Source organism: Prionailurus bengalensis, chromosome B4 (genome assembly GCF_016509475.1).
Source record: "Prionailurus bengalensis isolate Pbe53 chromosome B4, Fcat_Pben_1.1_paternal_pri, whole genome shotgun sequence".
NCBI classification, from domain to species: domain Eukaryota; kingdom Metazoa; phylum Chordata; class Mammalia; order Carnivora; family Felidae; genus Prionailurus; species Prionailurus bengalensis.
The window spans coordinates 53,922,095-53,942,640 of NC_057358.1; the positions used below are offsets into that span (position 1 = coordinate 53,922,095).

General features: G+C 34.8%; 1 protein-coding gene across 6 annotated transcripts in view; it reads right to left on the reverse strand.

Moving 5' to 3' along the window:
* The window catches only part of SLCO1A2 (solute carrier organic anion transporter family member 1A2), a 129,076-nt gene that overhangs the window by 27,827 nt on the left and 80,703 nt on the right, over positions 1-20,546 (reverse strand). For 4 of the 6 annotated variants that reach the window (XM_043564946.1, XM_043564948.1, XM_043564944.1 and 1 more), the window contains 8 exons: positions 18,738-18,879; positions 14,237-14,369; positions 10,602-10,708; positions 8,667-8,813; positions 5,611-5,709; positions 4,090-4,311; positions 1,540-1,704; positions 145-340 (listed from right to left, as the gene is read on the reverse strand). In XM_043564946.1, coding sequence (XP_043420881.1) covers positions 145-340; positions 1,540-1,704; positions 4,090-4,311; positions 5,611-5,709; positions 8,667-8,813; positions 10,602-10,708; positions 14,237-14,369; positions 18,738-18,879 — 1,211 coding nt within the window. The remainder of the gene's footprint in view (positions 1-144; positions 341-1,539; positions 1,705-4,089; positions 4,312-5,610; positions 5,710-8,666; positions 8,814-10,601; positions 10,709-14,236; positions 14,370-18,737; positions 18,880-20,546) is intronic. The other 2 variants (XM_043564949.1, XM_043564947.1) reach the window with 1 other exon arrangement.

Here is a 20,546-nt window from a genome sequence, read left to right on the forward strand (position 1 = left end):
TAACTGACAGATGGAGGAAAGAGAAAGACCATGGATTATTGCTATCAATTCCAATTAGCAAATGATCTGGTCATTGGGTAATCATTGAATAAAATATGTCATTAACTGTTCTAAAAGTATGACATTCATTAGAAAACAACATACCCATTATAAGTGGTGGTTATGCCAGCAACTGAAGAATTATCACAGATCATGAGAAAACACAAAAAATGAAGAAGATATTCAGTTAAAGATAACCAACATGCTATGTGGGCAGCTTGTTTGACAGTAATCTTGAATTTCTTCATAATTAAACCACCAGCTATATATCCAATGCATATTGGAGGTAAGTTATAAATACCTATAAATGTAAGTAAAATGTTGTTTACAAAGTGATTTAGCAAAAGAACAAATATGGTATCTAATATGTCTTACATAAAAAACCATCTAGGTCCAACTCACAGTGAAGAAAGCTGATTGGTTATTATCTCCACTTATTTACATATTACATACAGAGAGATTTTTAAATGCTACACAATGTCAAAGTATATTAAGACTCTTATCACTGTCCTTCATTTAATTTATTGTAGTAGGTTGTAAATTTCTTATATGCAGGGATCATGATCTATATCTCTTTTCTAATGATTTAGGCAGGAGTGGCAATTCAAAGTTAACCAGTAGTTTATGATTAATATGATTTTGCCATTGTTTGTACCGACTCTAGTTGTTAAGAATTTGACTTCATTCAAGGTACCTTAGAAGGTTACTTTGCTGAACCTGTGATTGTCAAGTGTATTTACATTTCATGTCCCTCTCCCTAAAAAAAGAAAAGAAAAAAAAACAAGAAAAAGACAGCCCTTGATGGCATTCTTAATGTCAGGGTCTCTCACAGAAGCACATCACATCTACTTGGGAGAGTGTTTAAAAATCCATTCCAGAGTCCCACACCAGATTGTCTAATTTAGTATGTTTGAGGTGGGTGCCAGGTATCTGAACTTCTAACAAGCACTCTATGTGACGTGGATCCAGGTAGTCTAAGAAATTCACTTTTCAGATCAATCAAAAGATCTCAGGAGAAACCCAAGGTGGAGGAATACCACCAAAGTTAATGTGGTCACAGGAAAATAAGAATGCCTGTGCTGCAAAGACACCACCAGAGGGCCAGGGAACTAAGGAGAGACAGAATTCATAAACTGGAGTTAAAAAAGTAAAACAGACTCCTGATGAATTAGCATTGGTTTCCTTTGTATATTAATGACTTGCCTACCTAAAAACTTTCTCTAATTTGTACATTCCCTAAGAATTCCACAAATATTTTGAATTTGCATTCTGATTGGAGAGAGAGCAGAAGAAAAAAAGCCAGGATTTCCTGGCTTCCTTCCTTCCTTCCCTTTGTTGATTTCCCAGAAGAATGGAAGGGGGAAATGTACCAGAGACAGAAACATCTCAGTGTATTTCAATTTAGGAGTCTCCTAGACACATCATCACACTGTTCACCATTTCATGGTTAAAAAAAAAAAAAACAAGTGGGGCTACTAATACAGAGGAGAATAAACATACCAATTAGAAAGATTACATCTGAAGCTGATTTTCCATGTTGCTGTTCCAGATATTTGGGCATGAAGGTGAACATATTAACAAATGCATTGAACTGTATAATACTTATTAGTATGAAAAGCATGTAAACTGGGTTGCATAAAAGACTTTTCATGAATGGCAAAAAATCTGAAATGAAAGAATGACAGCAGTATTATACTAGCTTGGCGTTGCATTTTAAGATTTACTTTTTCTAAAACATCAACTTCCCTTCCAAATTACATTTTTCTATTTATAATGCTCATACTGTTTTTTAAATGTGTGTTTTGTTTTGTTTGTACCTCTTGAAAGCTAAAGCTATATCATTTTGGTACCTTCTGCAAGTCAATAATGCAGTTGGCTGGGTAGGGCTCAGAACACAACGGTTTTGCCATCATTAAGTTACTATTGTGTCTTGGGGAAAATATTGTCTGCATTCACACCATTTCCTTTTTTTTTCCTTCTCTTTTTCCTTCTCTGAATATCCTCTCTTCTCTAGAGATCATCTAGAATGAAGGATGCTTGTTCTGTTCTTTAAAGTTTAGAAGGAGGTCAACTTGACAAAGTTCACACTCAAATATTGATATTATCATTCCTCAACATTCAAAATGAAGATATATGTGGGTATTCATGGGATATAATTTTATCAAGTACCGGGTATTTTTCTTCTTCCTCAGAACAACAGTTTTGGTCCTGCCAGTGGTTCATACTGGGTACGCAATGAAATCACCTGGGGATCTTTTAAGATACAAACGCCCAGGTCCCACTCTCTGAGATCTTGATTCATTTGGAGCAACATACTAAGGGTTATGTAAATGATATAACCCAAACTTTCCCCTGTCGGTGTGGACTGACACAGCTCGAAGCCAAATTTGTGGCCCATCTCTTGCAAATATTCTGGGTTGCTCTGCCACCTTTTTGGGATCAAAGTCTCATGTACAGTTACTTTTCACTTTTCCTATCTTCATGTTTTTTTGTCTTGATTTCCTTCCTTATTGTGTATTTTTTTCTCAATAAACTGTCAAAATCCAAAGAACAAATAAATTGGGAGAGAAGGAAGAACAACTTGATGCAAAGAAAACTATTTTAGCTGTAGAATTCATATCATAAATATGAATAAAGTACCTGGTGGGTGAGAGAGTTGTGTTCAGAGCACTTTGGAGCTTTTTAAGTTGTACATGTTTGTTGACATCTCTGTCCTAGTAAATGAGTCTCAGTAGTTCAAATTTCCTTCCTATGTCTCTCATACTAAGCTCACCTCTTTCCTAGTTTTGAAAATGGACCTTGCAGATCACAAACAATATTCTATGTTAAAATCCTCTATGAGTCCACATCAACCTTTCAAAAAGAATTGTTAATCATGATCACTCTGAAAATTTAAAGGTTCTGAATTGACTCCTAATGATCTAAGAAGTATTATGTTTAATACTAGCTTAAGTTAATGTGTAATTGTTAATAAAAGTTCTGTGCCAATTGGTATTATAATTAATGGGTGATAGTAGAAGTAGCAACATCAACAGTAATGACACTAATACTATTAGCAGTAATAACAGTAATATGTGCCAGAACTCCTTTTACCCTCACACAACAACTCTATATTAAAAGTACTATTATTACCTCATTTTACAGATAAGTAAACTGAGTCTCTCTTCATCTTGTAAATGAACAATCTTTAAGAATTCCAAGGCCCAGGTGATAACTCATGCTAATTAAATCACACCTGGGAATACTACAGAATTTTAGGCATCAATATTTTTTTCTAATTTCCCAAGTAAGTCCAATATATGGCCAAGTTTGAGAATCAGGGTTCTTGAACACTAAATACTTAGACTACCTTAGCTTAGTTTCCCACAGAAACACTTTCTGTAAATTATTCTTTGAGTTTTTATTGAAGATTATCCAAAAATAAAAAAAAAACCTGTTCTATGAAATATGCACTTGCACTTGCTGGAAAAGAACTACTATGTGGTTCAGTATTACTGTATCATACATCGTATGAGGATGTTTTTCTTTAATTGCAATGTGTTACTTGAGAACAGTTTCTCTTTAAGAACTATTATTCCTCTCTGTATCAAATATAGAGAATTATATGACCTTTCATGTATTCTTTTTATGCCTTAACTTCCAGGAAGCTCAAGTTAAGCTAACAGTTTTTGTTTCAGAAGTATACACTTTGAAATAGTGTATATTTTTTCCTCCCTTTGTTCTCAGTTTGAATTTCTTTTTTTTTTTAATTTAGACTTATGTTCTGTATAAAATAGATTTTTTTAAAGGCAAATGGGGATTTATTTATTTATTTAGTGCCTGAATTGATATAAAATTTTATATAAATGCTGACCACAGGTAATTTGTCTTGAAATTATATCACTTATTTCCATGTAGTAGCACAGGAAGACTCAGACTAGTTAGACATTATTGACTACTCACTATTAATGACAAATTGTCTTAATGCAGCCTGGCATGTTATAGTGTTAGACTGAAATACAGACACATATGTATAAAATAAAAAATAAATTATATAGTATTTATATTTACCTTTAGTGATTCCATCCTTTTTCTTCTTGACCTCTTCTCTTTGTTTCTCTTCTTTGTCATTTTTAATGATGTCTGCATTACTCTTTAGTCCTTCCTTTGGAAGCCATTTGGGCAAAAAGAAAAATGGAATGGCAGTGAGCACATTCACTCCTGCACAGATCAAAAAGCCAAACCACCATGCACCAACCCAACGAGTATCAGTGGGAGTTATGGTCAGATCATCTGTAAAGAAATATACACATTTTTGTTAGCCTGACACTATTTCCTTCATGAACTGTAGAAAATTCTTAATATTAAAGTTTTCAGGTTTTATTCAAGTTCAGAATTTGTATGCAATTTAGACATTCATAACATTTGTCTGACAATATGTGGTATTACAGTATTGTCTAGCAATAAATTATTTTGCTTATCTGGCCTATCCTATAAGGAACTTATTAGTAGATACTTATTAAATAACTACAAGCTCTATTTAATTATAAACAAATGATTATTTGATTAAAAGAAATTCAGACCTATACCTTTATTTTTTAATTTTTTTTATGAATATATAAACAGTAAATTTTTATTTTTTTTTCAATATGTGAAATTTATTGTCAAATTGGTTTCCATACAACACCCAGTGCTCATCCCAAAAGGTGCCCTCCTCAATACCCATCACCCACCCTCCCCTCCCTCCCACTCCTCCTCAACTCTCAGTTTGTTCTCAGTTTTTAAGAGTCTCTTATGCTTTGGCTCTCTCCCACTCTAACCTCTTTTTTTTTTTTCCTTCCCCTCCTCCATGGGTTTCTGTTAAGTTTCTCAGGATCCACATAAGAGTGAAAACATATGGTATCTGTCTTTCTCTGTATGGCTTATTTCACTTAGCATCACACTCTCCAGTTCCATCCACGTTGCTACAAAGGGCCATATTTCGTTCTTTCTCATTGCCATGTAGTACTCCATTGTGTATATAAACCACAATTTCTTTATCCATTCATCAGTTGATGGACATTTAGGCTCTTTCCATAATTTGGCTATTGTTGAGAGTGCTGCTATAAACATTGGGGTACAAGTGCCCTATGCATCAGTACTCCTGTATCACTTGAGTAAATTCCTAGCAGTGCTATTGCTGGGTCATAGGGTAGGTCTATTTTTAATTTTCTGAAGAACCTCCACACTGCTTTCCAGAGTGGCTGCACCAATTTGCATTCCCACCAACAGCGCAAGAGGGTCTCGTTCTCCACATCCTCTCCAGCATCTCAGACCTATATCTTTAAATCTCTTGAAAATAAGAAACGTGATTGTGGTGCCATAGAAAGAGCACTGGATTTTGAGCCTGAAGGTCAGCATTTTAACTTATTTTCCTGATCACGGGTTTGAAATATTTCAAAAATTCTTTAAACTCTTTCACTTCAATTTGTGAACCTGAAAAGTGGAATCAATTTACCTAACCAAGGGTCAAATAAGGCAACAACTAACTGTGATAACAATTGACGTTACTTTCTGTTACTATTGATACTATAAATAATCGTATTGAATTACCTGTGTTCACAGATCCAGTGTCAACATAAACATTGGCACAGAATGATGCTAATGAAAGTCCAAACAAAGGACCAATGATAGCTCCCGTTTCTACAAACCCTAAAAATAAATGAAAATATAAAGTTATAATATAGTTATATACCCCCATAAAGAGTCCTAATTCCATAAGTCTAGAGCATGACTTGTTTTTGCCTCAGATATGTTTGCCTTAAACTTTCAGTTTGTAAGAAAATGAAGCTTAGTGTACATATAAGTAACAAGTTTGTTCTGTAAATGTGGAAAAAAAGAGCCTCAAAATGTAAAACTGCATTCTCTAGGCCTCTAAATTCTGTTTCATGATGAATTGCAGGTAAAATCTGCTGTGGCAGCATAGGCTGGGATCGTGCTGTTGACAAAGCCACAATACAGAGCAAGATTCTTTTACTGCTTTCTATAGGCACATTTTTGGAGGAATTCTAAAGTAACACCCTGTAAATTTCTTGTGGCATATTCCTCAGGAAAGCTTTACTCTCACGTCTCCAACTTGAAGCCTCCTCTGGCTGTGTCCTCACTGTCACTGATCCTTCTGTTCACTTTCATCACGATCTCCTTTCTTACTCTCCACATTATCTTCCATACTCATCAGTCCCCTTTTCCTTATGACTTACGACTTACGACTGCTTACTCATCTGGAATTTCATCATCAGTTAGCTCTTAGCATATCTACAATTCAGAATCAAGGCTGAGCTCTCGCAGCTCCTGAAAACCAAGACATGACCTTCTTCAACTTTGTTCCTCTTTACTTCAAAATATGTCTCCACCAGTGTCTCTGCCTTCTCCACCGTTCCATAGGGTAGCCCACCCAGTATACACACCACATTTCTTGACATCATCCCCTTCTATCTTCTCAGAAATATTGCTCAATTAAACATGTCTTTATTTGTGTTTGTTCAATCTCTCCTACCCTCTGGTTATACTATCTCACATCTACCCTGCTTTCTTTCCTTTCACTAACTCTACACTTATGGCCTCACCACTCACTGAATCTACCCAAATCCTTCCACATTCTCAAAGCACTTGCAGGCAAGACCAGTGTTATTTCTGTCACTAATTCAGTGTCCTTTTCTAGTCTCCATCCTCCTAGTCTTCATGTTATTTGACATTGCTTGCTAGCTCCTCTTTTGACATTTTCTCCTAATACTTTCATAAAACTATGCTTTTATTGTTTTACTTTCTCCCCATGTGACCACTCCTTTGCTTTTTTTTTCTTTTTTTTTATTAAAAAATTTTAATGTTTATTTATATGAGAGAGAGAGAGAGGCAGAGTGTGAGCAGGAGAGGGTCAGAGAGAGAGGGAGACACAGAATCCAGAGGAGGCTCCAGGCTCTGAGCTGTCAGCAAAGAGCCTGATGCGGAGCTTGAACTCATGGACCCTGAGATCATTACCTAAGCTGAAGTCGGACACTAGCCAACTGAGCCACCCAAGTGCCCCTGCTTTTTCTTCTTTATATTCTCACTAACTAAAAGTTTTCTCTAGTATTTTAATGTAGGATTTCTCACTATATATATGGCTTCCTTTGGAAAACTCATTTCTCCGTCTTAATTTATTTTCTCTATATATGATTCTCAAAATTCATTTCTAGATTTTATGTTCTCTTCTAAACTTCAGAGCCATACATGGAAGTATTTTCCTCAATTGTATAGCTAACTGGTTTATAGTTATTTAATTACATGCACACACACATTTATTTATTTAATTTTTAAGTCTATTAAAAAAATTAACTACACAGAGATATTTATCAAATTCGATTGATTTATAATTATGTAGCTATTTATATACTAAACCTTATATAGACTGTCTTATTGACCTTAGAACATATAGATATTATCACAGTTATTTCTATATAATATACATCCTAGTATTTATTGAATAAAGAAATACATATAAAAAGGTATTCATTAATTTATTACAGGCAAGCATTTGTATTCTTTCAAGATAAGTATGTGAAGGGATTTGAAAGTACAAAAAAGAAAAACATTGAAAAAAGTTATTGCAAAATCAGTGCATCATCAAAAAGTGCCAAAGGTTCGTTGGGGTAAAGGATCTGTAAATATTTTGATCTTTTCCAATTATGTGTAGCTCTGTTCCTGTCTTCTTTGACCTTCTTTGACATTGCCAGTTCTTAAAAGATATGTCTACAGTAATGGCAAAATTGTTCCTGTACTAAAAGTTATGCTTTTATGCTAACAGATGGAATAACTAAAAAATATAAATAAGTTATTCATAATAAATGAAGAATATTTAGGAGATTGGAAGACAACATAAGAGGGTAGATCTTAAATTGGTTATTGTCGGAGATGACACTGATCAATTTTAGAAAAGAAAATTTTCAGAAACACAACCAAGAATATGAACCAGAGATTTGTGAAGAATCTGAAAAATCTGACTAGCATGGAGAGACTGTGATGAAGAGAAACTATACAAAAAACTAAATAAACTAAATAGAGTACAGAGCTGTAATAAGTGGAGAGATCAGAGATAGTAAATAAAAAGCCAGTATGTTATATAAACTGGTAGAGAAGACATAATCAAAACAATGTTTGAGAAAATTCTACTGCAAAAACATTGATAATAAATTGATATTAAAAATCCTAGCAATAAAATGACCAATGGAGATGTTATAATAATCTACAGATGGAGTAATGAAGACCTGAGCAAAAAATAGAGGTAATGAAAATTGTAAGAAAGGTTTTGAATAATAAGGGACATTTTAAAGAAAATATTGGTAAATCACTTAATATATTTGATGTAGAATGGTGCCAAAGAAATGGACGAATCAAGGAGAACTCCTGGGGCACTAGATTAGTAGTATTTTCAATAGAAAGAAGCAGAATTAGCAAAGTGGCTTATTTGGAGTTAGCATGTAATTGCTCCATTCAGCAACCTTTCATTGATGGCCAGGTGTGCCGAGGTACTTTGCTCATCATTCTGGAAATCACTGACTCCAAATAACTGATATCCACCCTTAAGAAACTTACTTTCCTGAAAGGAGGCTAAGTCAGATTTTCAAACTCACCAATATATAAAGGAGAGTTTTCAGATTTGGCAAAATCTTCTATGTAAGAAATACCCAAAGGCATGATGGGAGTTTCACCAATTCCACGTATAATATTGCCTACTAGTACATACATCCACATTAATGATTTAACTTCTTTCACACACTCTGTATTAAAAGAAAAAAGATACATTGTATTCATGGTTTGGTAGTAAAGTATTAGTAATACTTAATTCTAAATTTTTGTTAAACATTTCACAGTTCTTATGTGACATGGCATCTTCTCAATTACTTGTATTACTATGTCAGCAGTGAATCATTGGGCCATTCCAGTTGCATTTTCTGACAATGTACTTAGGTATGGCAAATATAAATGGTATGTTGGAGCCAGTTACTACTAGGTTGGGAGAGATGAGTAGTATACACATCTCTCTTCAGTTTAGTATTTAGTGACAACATATTGGCAGTTTGATGGCAGTATTTGACGGAAATTGACAAACACTAAAAACCAGAACTATTTTTCCCTCCAAAGAAACAGTTTGCCACTAGCTACTAGACCCAGTTAGCTACTATGAGAGCTGTACAATTTCTACACTAACTTTGGGAAGAGAAAATAAACCTATAAATATCTCTCCCTAGAACTGATACTATATGATTTAAATAATAATCTCACTGAAGTTTTAATTCTCTACAGCTCTAACCACTTCACAGAAACTAAAAATATTTAAATAGAACCTACTGTTTACTGTAACCTCCAAATAATCTTTTAACAAAGAAATCCACCCCAATCCTTGGAGCAGCACTGCTTAGTAGAATAATAAAGATTAGGCCGAAGGTTATTGAAAGGGATGAAGATAAGCACATGTCTGAAAACAGCCAATTCTTTTCTAAGCCAAAATAGCTACCAAGCCAGGAGGACACTCTGTAGGGTCATGTTCAGGAAAGTGAATGACAACTTATTTTCATCTTCTATAATCTGGCTGGGTACCCAAAGATGTGAGGGTCCTGAGCACAGCTGGGCCTGGAAATATCTATCTATAGATCTATCTCTCAGTCATTCCTAGTCCAGAAAATCATAATGTCAATTTCTGGGTATTCATAATTTTTTTTCTGTGGTGAGAATAGCAAGTTGTATCTAGAGGTCATAGTCAAACTCTAGGCCTACCACAGGGCAAAATATAAAATATCTGGTGATCAAAGAATTTTTATTTATCCACTACAATGCGTATTTAAAGAAAAAAATAGAAAATAGGACCTAGTCAGTCTTTGGCAAAAGAAGAGTATATAGGCCACTCGATGTCACTGTTTTGGTTTTGTTTGTTTGTCTCTTAGCATAAGAAGGAGCAGAAGCTGGCATGTTGGTGCCTGGGATTGCAGGAAGCCAGAAGAAGCACCACTATTGTGTCAGACTGTAAAGTAGTATCTCTGGTAGGGAGGAAGAAGTAGGGCAGAAAGACAAGTTCCTAGTTCAGCAGAAAGAGAATAGAGTAAATCAGAGTTAGAGCATACTTGCTTCCTTTCTCTCCTATAGAAGATCAGTGATATAACACAAATCTTTTTGTTTCTATCTCTATTATTCATTTACAAATCATCAGCATAAATCCATCTTTCTAATGTGTTTTCCTCTGTGGAATTAACTCTAAGTGGTCCTCGAATGAATGTCTTCGGCTTATTTTTAAATAACCATTTCAAAGAATAGATAAGGCATTGTTATTAAATATATTCAAATATAAGAGGAATAACATTTTATAATGTTATTGGATGGATATAAGCCAATGGATATAAGCCATTCCTAATCCCCTCCACGATCTCCTCCAAAATCCCTGAAAAAAATAAAATATGTTTTGTTCATTTACTTGCTTACTTAACCAAACTTAATAATATTCAAAGCCCCCCAGCAGAAAGTGTTCAGTTACAAATTCACTGAACAGAAAGCAATACAATGAAGTGGACAACCTGATGGATCTTCTGTTGGTCTGATAATCTGGGTTCCATTTTCCATACACAAGAAACTGTTTGAGGACAAATTGCCTGAAACTGAAACTGTAGATTCATATTCATATCTGTATGAACACAGGGAAAACATGTTGATGTTAAGGAGCCAACGATGACAATGTGAGCATTGTGCAGATTATTAACTCCTGCTTCACTTAAGACACAACATCCAAATCCAGAAAAGAAAGTATCTTTTTGTCTTTGCCACATAATCATCATAAATTAATATTATTGAAAAGAACTTGCCACTCACTCTCAATGTACAATCCCTTGATAACTAGCTTTCAATTATCTGTATGTGGATGATCTACCTTCTAAATCATCTGACATCGACCTTTGGTGGTTTTTAGGTGATCATTTCCTGGAACTAATTACTGTGTGATAAGAAACAAGAACCAAGAAAAATAATAGACTCAACAAAGCATAATTAAGAAGATAAAGGCTTTGGGGAGAGAAAAAACAGCACAATAAAGCAGTTCTCTAACTTTGGATTCTCTAAGGTTTCCTAATAAGAAATATACTCTCACTTTCTGAGAATCCAAACAATAATTCTTTCACCTGTTCATTAACCCTCTAAAAGAAACAAAGCATTTACCCATCATGAGAGACCTTAGAAGAATCTTAAACACTGTGACAGCACAATTTAATGACTTTTTCTCTTGTCACGAAAACAAAAGTGTTAATAAACTGTGACCATTTATCTTAGGCATATTACCAGAAGATCCACATGCCCTTTCTCAGAAAGTAAATTATATGCTGCAGCAATGGAGGAAATATGTCCAGCTAAGTCTCTCTTTGTTAGAAATTACACTGGATTGGTTTCTATATTTCTATTAGATAAGAGAAAGCCAAAAGAAAACTTGCCTTTCTGAGTTTCAAATGAGCTCAAGAGTGTTATACTTGGATGTCACCAAGAGTCCTAATTAATGTTACAGAACATAATAAAAATGGTTAAAATACCTTCCCCTTAGAAACACTGCCCAGTCATACCCATAGAGTTTGGCTGTGAACTGTGGACTAAGGCTTCTGTTTCCACACCCATGGTCCCATGAGACATGGAAGCTTCAGACAAAATAAATAATAATACCTTTGGCAGAGTATAGAAAGAAATGACAAAACTGCTGAATATGACTCAACATTGTCTTGAACAGGATAGGATATGATAGGAAATAAAAGAACAGTAGATATTCCTTGTCTTGATGCCTCTGATCCCTTCAGAAATATCTGAGAGCTAAAATGTCTTTTTCATTTAGATTATTGACTTAAAACCCAATAACACATCACATGTCCATTCATTCCCAAAACATCAGCAAAATGGCAGTAACTGGATTTTAAAATAGAAAAGGAAAAGACATAATGCCATGAGGATAAAGATAAGGGAAGATCTGTCAAGAAGAGAGAGTTTAGTAGGATTTTGAAAATGGAAAAGTAGATAAATGAATGATCACTGAATTAGTAGATATGAGAAACATAAAACTGAGTAATTGCCTGTACGAGAGCAACTGAACACATGCCACACATCCCTGGAAAGCTTCAGTCAAGAAAGAAGATACTTCTAAAGGTGAGAGGATGCATGGTCCAAAAAGGGGATTGCTTTCAAGTGTGTATAAGGAGCAGTTAAGCCTTTTTAGACATCCTCTGTCATTTCAACTGAATATGGCTTTTGACTCTAGAGTCTGAATAAACACACTGAGGATAGGGAAGATATACTAAAAACTGGGGATATTAGGTTTAAAAAATCCATATACTGAAAAGTGAGATTTCCACTCCCATGTGCTGGTAACCAAGCTTCTACCTCCTGGAAAACAGATTGGAGAATCCCTGCCTAAGATAGTTTATGGGCAGTTATGAGTCACTTAATACACAGCCAGGCCATGTACAATCACCCTACAAAGAAATTTTCCATTAATTAAGTCTTACATACACAGAAGTTCCAGGTAGCTTGTGTTATTCCTCTCTCTTAAATATGTATAGATAACCAAGAACCACCAAATATATGAGGAAAGCCTATAATAGTAAAGACAGAGACAAATAAAAATTATACGCTCAGAGAAGGCAAAGACAAAGAAGATTGATGAACAAATTTAGTTGGAAAAAGACATCATATTCTTGAAAGAAGAACAAAATATTCCTTCAAAAGATACAAAGAACAAAAGAGTCCTTGGGAATTAAAAATGGGATAACAAAAGTTAGAAATTAATTCAGTGCTTTAGAAGATAAAGTTAAAGAAATCTCCCAAAAAGTAACAAAAAGACAAGAAGATAGAAAATTGGAGAAAATGATGAGAAATATATAACAGGATATGCAGAATTCAAGCAGTAGAAGTTCTAGAAAGAGAAAATGGGGAGGGGGCATATTATCAAAGAAACAATACAAATTCTCCAAATGCCCATATTGAATACACCTAGCATGATGGAGGAAAAGAATTTATACTAAGACAATTATCATGAATCCAGACTCTGTAGCTTAAAAGAAAATCCCAATAGCTCCCAGAGAAAAGGAACTAGTCATGGGGATTAGAGTGGCACAAGATTCTCAACAGTACTACTGTAAACTAGAAAACATTGGAAAAATGTCTTCAAAATCCGTAGGAAAATATTTCCAACCTAGAATTTTGTATCAGTCAGAATATTAATCAGGTGTGAGAGTAGAATTCCAAATGTTCAAGGTCTTAAAATTTTATGTCTCTTACACTTTTTCTCAGAAACCTATTAGATTATGTTTTCCAAAAAAAGGAGTGAGTAAAAAAGTAGAAGATATGATATCCAGGATCTAAGTTAACTGAATACAGGAAAGAGGCAAAGCAAATTCCCAAGGATAATGGTGAGGAAAAATTTCCAGGAAGGAGCCATGCACCAAGCCTAAGGAGATTCCAGTTCAGACTGAAAATGGAGAATTGGTGACATAGAGGAATCTCTAAGGCAAAAATGAAAACTTGTGATATGTATGAGTATTTTGAGATGTTGCCCTGCCAGTGGAGAGTTTGCTGATGATTAGTGAGAGATAAAAAGAAAATGAATCAAATAAAAAAGGAGCAATTATGAAGTCCAATAAAAATGAAAAATATTAAAAGAAAATAATAGCATGGTTCAGTGGTGAAAGATACTTACATAATCATCCACATGGAAATAGTGAATATAATTTTATAGTAAGATATCAACATATATGACATAACATGAAAGTATTAAAAACTAAAAGGTTAAATATTTACTTAGAACGATGGAGGCAAATTGAAGAAGAAAGAACTAAAAGAATTGCAAGTAACTTCTCTTCAAAACCAGTAATATGGACAATGGTGAAGGGGCAGGGGACAACTCTTTGTGCAATATGATAATTTTGCCTGGTCCTAAAAATCATTTCATCAGACTTCATAAAATCGCAAATCTCTATTTCATATATGGACAAAATATGACTATATAAATGAAGTGAGGCAGCCAAGAGCACAGTGGACCAGTGGAATGGAATCTGCATCTTCCAGTTCCCATTGCAATGTTCTGTGCTTTTAGGAAACTTTACTCCTAGAAAGGAAATTTCAAGTTTCATTCCATACAGTCCAAAGTTGAATCTATGAAATAATCAGAAACTTGAGTACTTACCGCTCCATGAGGAAATGAGGTAGAGATTGTAAGAAACACCCTAGACCCATAACCACACATCCAACACCAATCAGTATAGGTCTATGTAATTTGGTTCCAAAATAACTCACAAAGATAATCAACAAAAGATTTCCTAGGAAAAAATTGATATTGAAATGAATATTTCAATTAAGCATGAACAATATCTTATCTTCATTCAATCATTTACTATCTAGCATTTATTTTAGAAAACCTATTCCAAATACTAGAACTGGTACTAGGGATGCATGAAACAATAAATGAATAAGACACAATTCTTGCCTTGAAGAAGGACTCTGTTTTACAATGTCGACAAATACACAAACAGGTATCTGTGGAACCCCAACGGTTAAAGAGAACAGAAGAGAAGTGAGTAGAAGGGATTGAAGGATAGTTCTGAGAGATGTTAAAGACTCTGTGTGTTATTATCTAGTCTTAGATGTGTCACCTCTGGTCTTTCCCTCCATTCCTGCTCCAGAGAATATTATAATGTTTTCCTATGTTGGAAAAGAGAAGCAAAAGTCAAATTCAGATATATATATATGTTTTATAACTCATTGTTTAGATATAACTTTGTATTGGTCAATATAATCAAGCCAGAGATCTATGTTTGTTTTTCTCTCCTTAGAAGTAAAAAAGAGTAGATACCCACTTCTCCACTGAGTTTTAGAAATAACACTTGCGTTGAGGAGTAAATAATTCAATGAAAAATTTATCCACATGTCTTAGAATGAAGTTTAAGGATAAAGAAACTAATTGGGGAGGCCTCATTCTGATGAACAGGTCCTTGATAACTATGGTGTAAAGGGTCAAAAGAACCAAACACATGAGGAAGTTCTCATATCATACATCTTAAATTCAGTAATCAATATTTTCCCTGATCTTATTATGCATAAGGAAAACCTCTATGATGAGCTCAAGAATTATAAAAGTTTTAAAAACTTTCCCTCAATTTGTTAATAGTTTTCTATGTAGTAATGTATATTTTGAAAACTTTTCTTTCCATATCTGTTTCTCTCTAGTCTGCCTTGTAAGTAGAAGAAATGTCAGTGCCTACATTATTTTATATGGACAGTGCCTCACCAAGTGCAACCACCTTGTCCTACCTAAGTCTCTAAAATTCCCATCATCAAAGCCATCCATGTTGACAGTATCATCTCTAGAAAGCCACAGTTTGAAATCCATATCCATTTTTGAAAGGAGAAGAAAGGAAGAGACTTCACTCCACATAAGGGTAAGCTGATATTTCAAATTGCATTTCTCTGTCAATAAAATAATTACCATGAAAGGGAATAGGAAAGGACAGATAAGATTTTGTCAAGGGTATGGAGAACGCTATCTATAAACATTACTGAGGAAAGGTAAGCAAAGTAATACATTTATTGGCATCTGTAAATTACCTCTCCTTTTCTCTTCAGCGATTATTTAAGATCTGCATCATTGCTCTCAAGCCACTTATCACCACTCACTTTCCATAGTTAATACTTTCTACTTTGTCAAGAAATTTGGGGCAGTCCAGTTCCCAGGTTATGGCCTTACCACTTTCCTTCTGTTTCAGAGGTTGTGGTGCCCATCCTACCATCCACAGACTAACGCACAACCTGGGCACTTCCATTCCCTCCAACAACTTACTCCACTAATTATAATCTCTCTTGTATATGTTAAGTGTCTCCCTCTCTGATGCATTTTAATTACAGATGTTCTCTAGTTTCTCTCCAAACTGATGCAGATTCCACTTCTTTCCCTCTTGTTCTTTCCCAAAGTCACTGCTCTCTCTCTCTCTCTGCCTCCTAGCTTGTATATCCACGATTCAGCTAAACATGCCCTGGCAAAGATCATCAATTATCTCATAAAACCCAGGGAATATTTTTCTATCCTTATCTAATGGGATATTTTTTAATGCTTTTGAGACCATTGAGGAATTTTTATTTTGGGAACTTGTACTCCCTTGGTATCTATACCTTCTCTCCTGTTTCCCCTCTTAATTCTCTATTTCTTCTCTTAACACTTTCGTGGGTTACTTTCTTCCACCTGTTCATGAAATATTGGTGTACCTCAAGGATGCACTCTGCCCATGGTATTTGTCACCGTATACCCTCTTCTTAAATAGCCTCATCTGTTCTCTAGTTTTAACAACCACCTGTTTACTCACTAATCAGTTCCTCCAGCTCAGACAGTTCTTCCAATGCTTCCAACTCCTATAACTGCAACATGGACATCACTACTCAAAATCTCACTGCTATTACCACAATTACCCTAAACAGAACTCATCATCATTCCCATAGCCACTACCACAATCTTGTCCCCCTTCCCCATTATCCACTCTACTACCCAAGCTGTAAATCTGGGGATGTCTACTTTTCTCATCCACCACATCCAATCTGTCACTAAGTTCTCAGGAATTTAACTCCTAAACATTTCTTAGGTCACTCTCTTCTTTCTATTCCTACCAGCATGATCTGTGACTCAGATCCAGATAGCTCTCTCTTGTGCTTTTGCCATGCTAGAATCCTCTCTGGCTAGCTGGCCACCTTCAAATCTATCTCCAACACAGCCACAAGCGTGGCCCTGCTAGAAAGCAAATTTGACCTTTGTTTTAATTTTTTTAAAATATTTTATTTATCTTAGAGAGAGCTCGAGTAGGAGTGGAGGAGGGACAGGGGGTGGAGAGGACAGAAGATCTGAAGCAAGTTCTGTGCTGATAGCATTAAGTCCAATGTGGGGCTCAAACTCACAAACTGCAAGATCATGACTTGAGCCCGTCAGAGGCTCAACTGGTTGAGCCATCCAGGCACCCCATCTGACCTTTGTTTTAAATAGGCCCGCCTAACCTGCCATATATAAACAAACACCCATGGAGTCCATGGATAGAAATCAGGGGTTCTATGATCTTGAGTGAGAAAAAAAAAATGCATCTTTATTTTCACTAACTTATAATTAAAGTTATGTTATCATTTTCTTTGATACTGAGAGTAGACGCAAACTATGGTAGCCTTAACAGTACCTACGATTTTGTCACAGATTGTCACCAATAAAAGTTATAGATATTTGCATATGACATTACATTGTTGTAGATACCTCAAAATATTGACACAACTCATTACTTCAAAATTAGGGTAGATATTATATTTAGTGTGTTGGCAAGCACAAATATTATTATATGGCAGGTTGTTTTAATATTTTGGTAACTTTATTCAAATAAAACTGGGTTTCTTTTTACCTTTTTTTCCCTTTTTACTGTTATAGTTTTTATTTCATGCAAGTGCCGTAATAAGCACAGAAGACCAACCATATTTCATTTCTCACCCCTGCCCATTTCTCCAGACTCATATCTTAATAATTCCCACATAAGCTTTGTGAGTCAACAATATTGGGCTGAATGTTACTCCCCACACAAATTACTACTCTGACTCACCCTTGTGCTTCTTTTTCTATTGGAATTCCCTTCACGCTCATCTAACCCTGTTTCTTCACCTAGACAACTTTTTACTCATCTGTCAAGATCTTCCCTCAGTAAGGCTATGTCCCTGCTGTGTGTTTCTATAGGACCTTGCATCTATCTATGTCACCAAATGTACTGCATTCAATTAAAATTATTATTGTGTCTCTATGCCCTCCATTTGACTGTGAGCGTAGTCTAGACAGGGCTATATAAAGAGTTGTATCTAACTCCATCACTAGGATCCAGCACACAGGTGGTGCCGAGTTTAGTTTCAGGGAGTTAAGTGCTAGAATATACAATCAAGCATCACCTGTTTCAGTTTTGCCTCCCCTCAATCCTGATTTTTCTTCCAGATATTAAGTATATTGAAAGCAAAATTCACCTTGGAGGAAATAGAAGTCACTCTAAAGCTGTAAAAGAATGGCATTCGTATTTCTATGTAGCTTTGTTTACAAGAGAAATCTTTCTCTTCCTCAGTCCTTCCCTATGTTCACATCTTCCCAGTCCTCCACAAAATTCAGAGTAAGAACAAACTTTATTCCTTCCTAGAGTCTGTTTCTGAAATAAATTCAAGGAGATGCTAAAAACAGTTTCTTCTTCCTTCTGCACTTAGAAGAATTGTTAACCTCCCAGAAACAGCAGGAAAATAAAAATATTCATGTTTCCTTTGGAAAACAGATTCTTTTGTTTTCCATGACATATGTCTTCTAAATAGGAAGATAGAGCTTTTAAGAATTCTCAAATGATAGATTAAATTTAAAAAATTTAAATACTCTGCTACTTATCCTAGCTAACCAAAAAACTATTAGAATAAAAAGTCCAGTGGTGGGATATGTGGCAATACTTAGGTGTTATTTGGGAGATAATATTTAAATGAATTGTTTCTAAGCATAATCCAAAGTTAGCAAGGCTATTCATCCATTTTGGAAAACATATTATTTAGTCAAATTAGATGGCCTAAAATTGCAAATGAGGAGAATAAAATTCAGACTAGCTTTATAGATAAAATATAAAAAGGAGTAATACAAAAATAATTCATACCAATCTCAAAGCTCCCATTAATAAATCCAACCAGAGATGTAGGAATGTTGAATTGTCTCTCTATTTGTGTGAGCATGGAATTCATATAAGATCCAGATAGTGTTTTGGATACAAATGCACATGTTATTGCCAACAGAAACATCTAGGGAGAAAAGAATATAAGAAAACATAGAAAAAATTATTTTTAAATTGTATATTTGCCATTTGTTGACAAAATTTCTTTTAACACAAGACTGATCATCTCCAACATAAGTAACCCTTAAATTTGCAAGAAACTTTTAATGCAGTCTTTTCATCTGGTCTTTCATGCCATGTTGTCTCTGAAAACTAAAGTAGGACTGATTAGTAATATTGAATTTTGTGGGTAATTGTAGCCTCATTATTTTATAGGTACCTCTTTTACATATGCAGAAACAGCCATTATAAATAAGAGATAGCTTTTAAATAGATCTTCAACACTACACTGCCATCTGTAGTGCAAGAAATACATATATGATAAAAAAGGAACACAGCATTACACAAAGACATTATTTCTGTAGCAAATTAGTTCAAGGTGTCTCCAAAGTAATATGCAAATTATGCAACATTAGATTGCTGCTCACTACCAGTTTATTTATTTAAAACAATATTATATATATATTATAATAAAATATAAAGTAATTATAAACCATTATAAAAATGTTTCTAAATGGAACAGGCATTTGCTATAAGAAACAAATATGAATACAATAAATTTCTATATATTGAATCACATTTCCTACTTACTGATAACAGTTTTAGAGGACAGTCAGGTTGATGTGATCCATAACAAAAACCAAGGACAACTTAACAAACAGAACCATTGTGATCACCAAAAGCTAGTATGGTTTTACTGAAAATGTGGAAAAGTCACAATTTTGACAGTTTTATTAAATTAGGAAGAAGCAGACTTAGATTTTAGTAGAAGATTTGGCAAAGGAGTATTGTCTACTGAGTGATAGCATAGTTAAGTAAATACACAATAGAGATAAATAGATTTAGGCCATCCTGAATGGTGGTTTTCCAACCCTAGGCCAAAGGACTTTTTCCTTGGTCTTACTTAAAGATGTTTCTTGATGAAACTTCCATCCTGGAGACCATTCAATCTACTCTGTAGCCAGCAGACTCAAATCTGTAAAATCCTCACCCCTTCATCTTCCAAATTCTCAATCTTAAACCAACCCCACAATTAATACTGCACCTTGTACATTTCCTTCACAGTTATTCACAATCTTTTCTATTTCTCAGTCTTCGAACCAGTCATGTGGTCTTCATGACCAGCAAATGATCTCAGCAACATCACCATCAAACTTTCCCCCATCTCTGCCTCTCTAATTCCCTTCCTACCTTAGAAGGATAGGTGTCCCTTCTCCAGTACAATAAAATCCCTCTACCCATGCTTTTGAATCCATTCTTCCCATTTGAGATCTTGATTCATCAACTACTACTCTCTCCTCTATTTTCAACCTCACACTCTTTACCACCTCTCTACTAATTTATAAATGTATTTAAAATACTTCTGTCTTCATATATGTGTGTGTGTGTGTGTGTGTGTGTGTGTGATATATACGTGTATATATATATGGTATTTTTCCCTACCCCCTGATGGTTGCAATTCCAGCTACCAACAGGATGTTTGAAAGAACAGTCTAAGTTTATTGCCTAGACTGTTTAACTTTCCATTCACCCTTTACTTTCCTACTGTTTAGCCTCTCCTGAAGCTACTCCATTAAAGGTCAAAAACAACTTCCTGAGTTCCAAATTCAATAGATACATCTCAGTTCTCAGCTT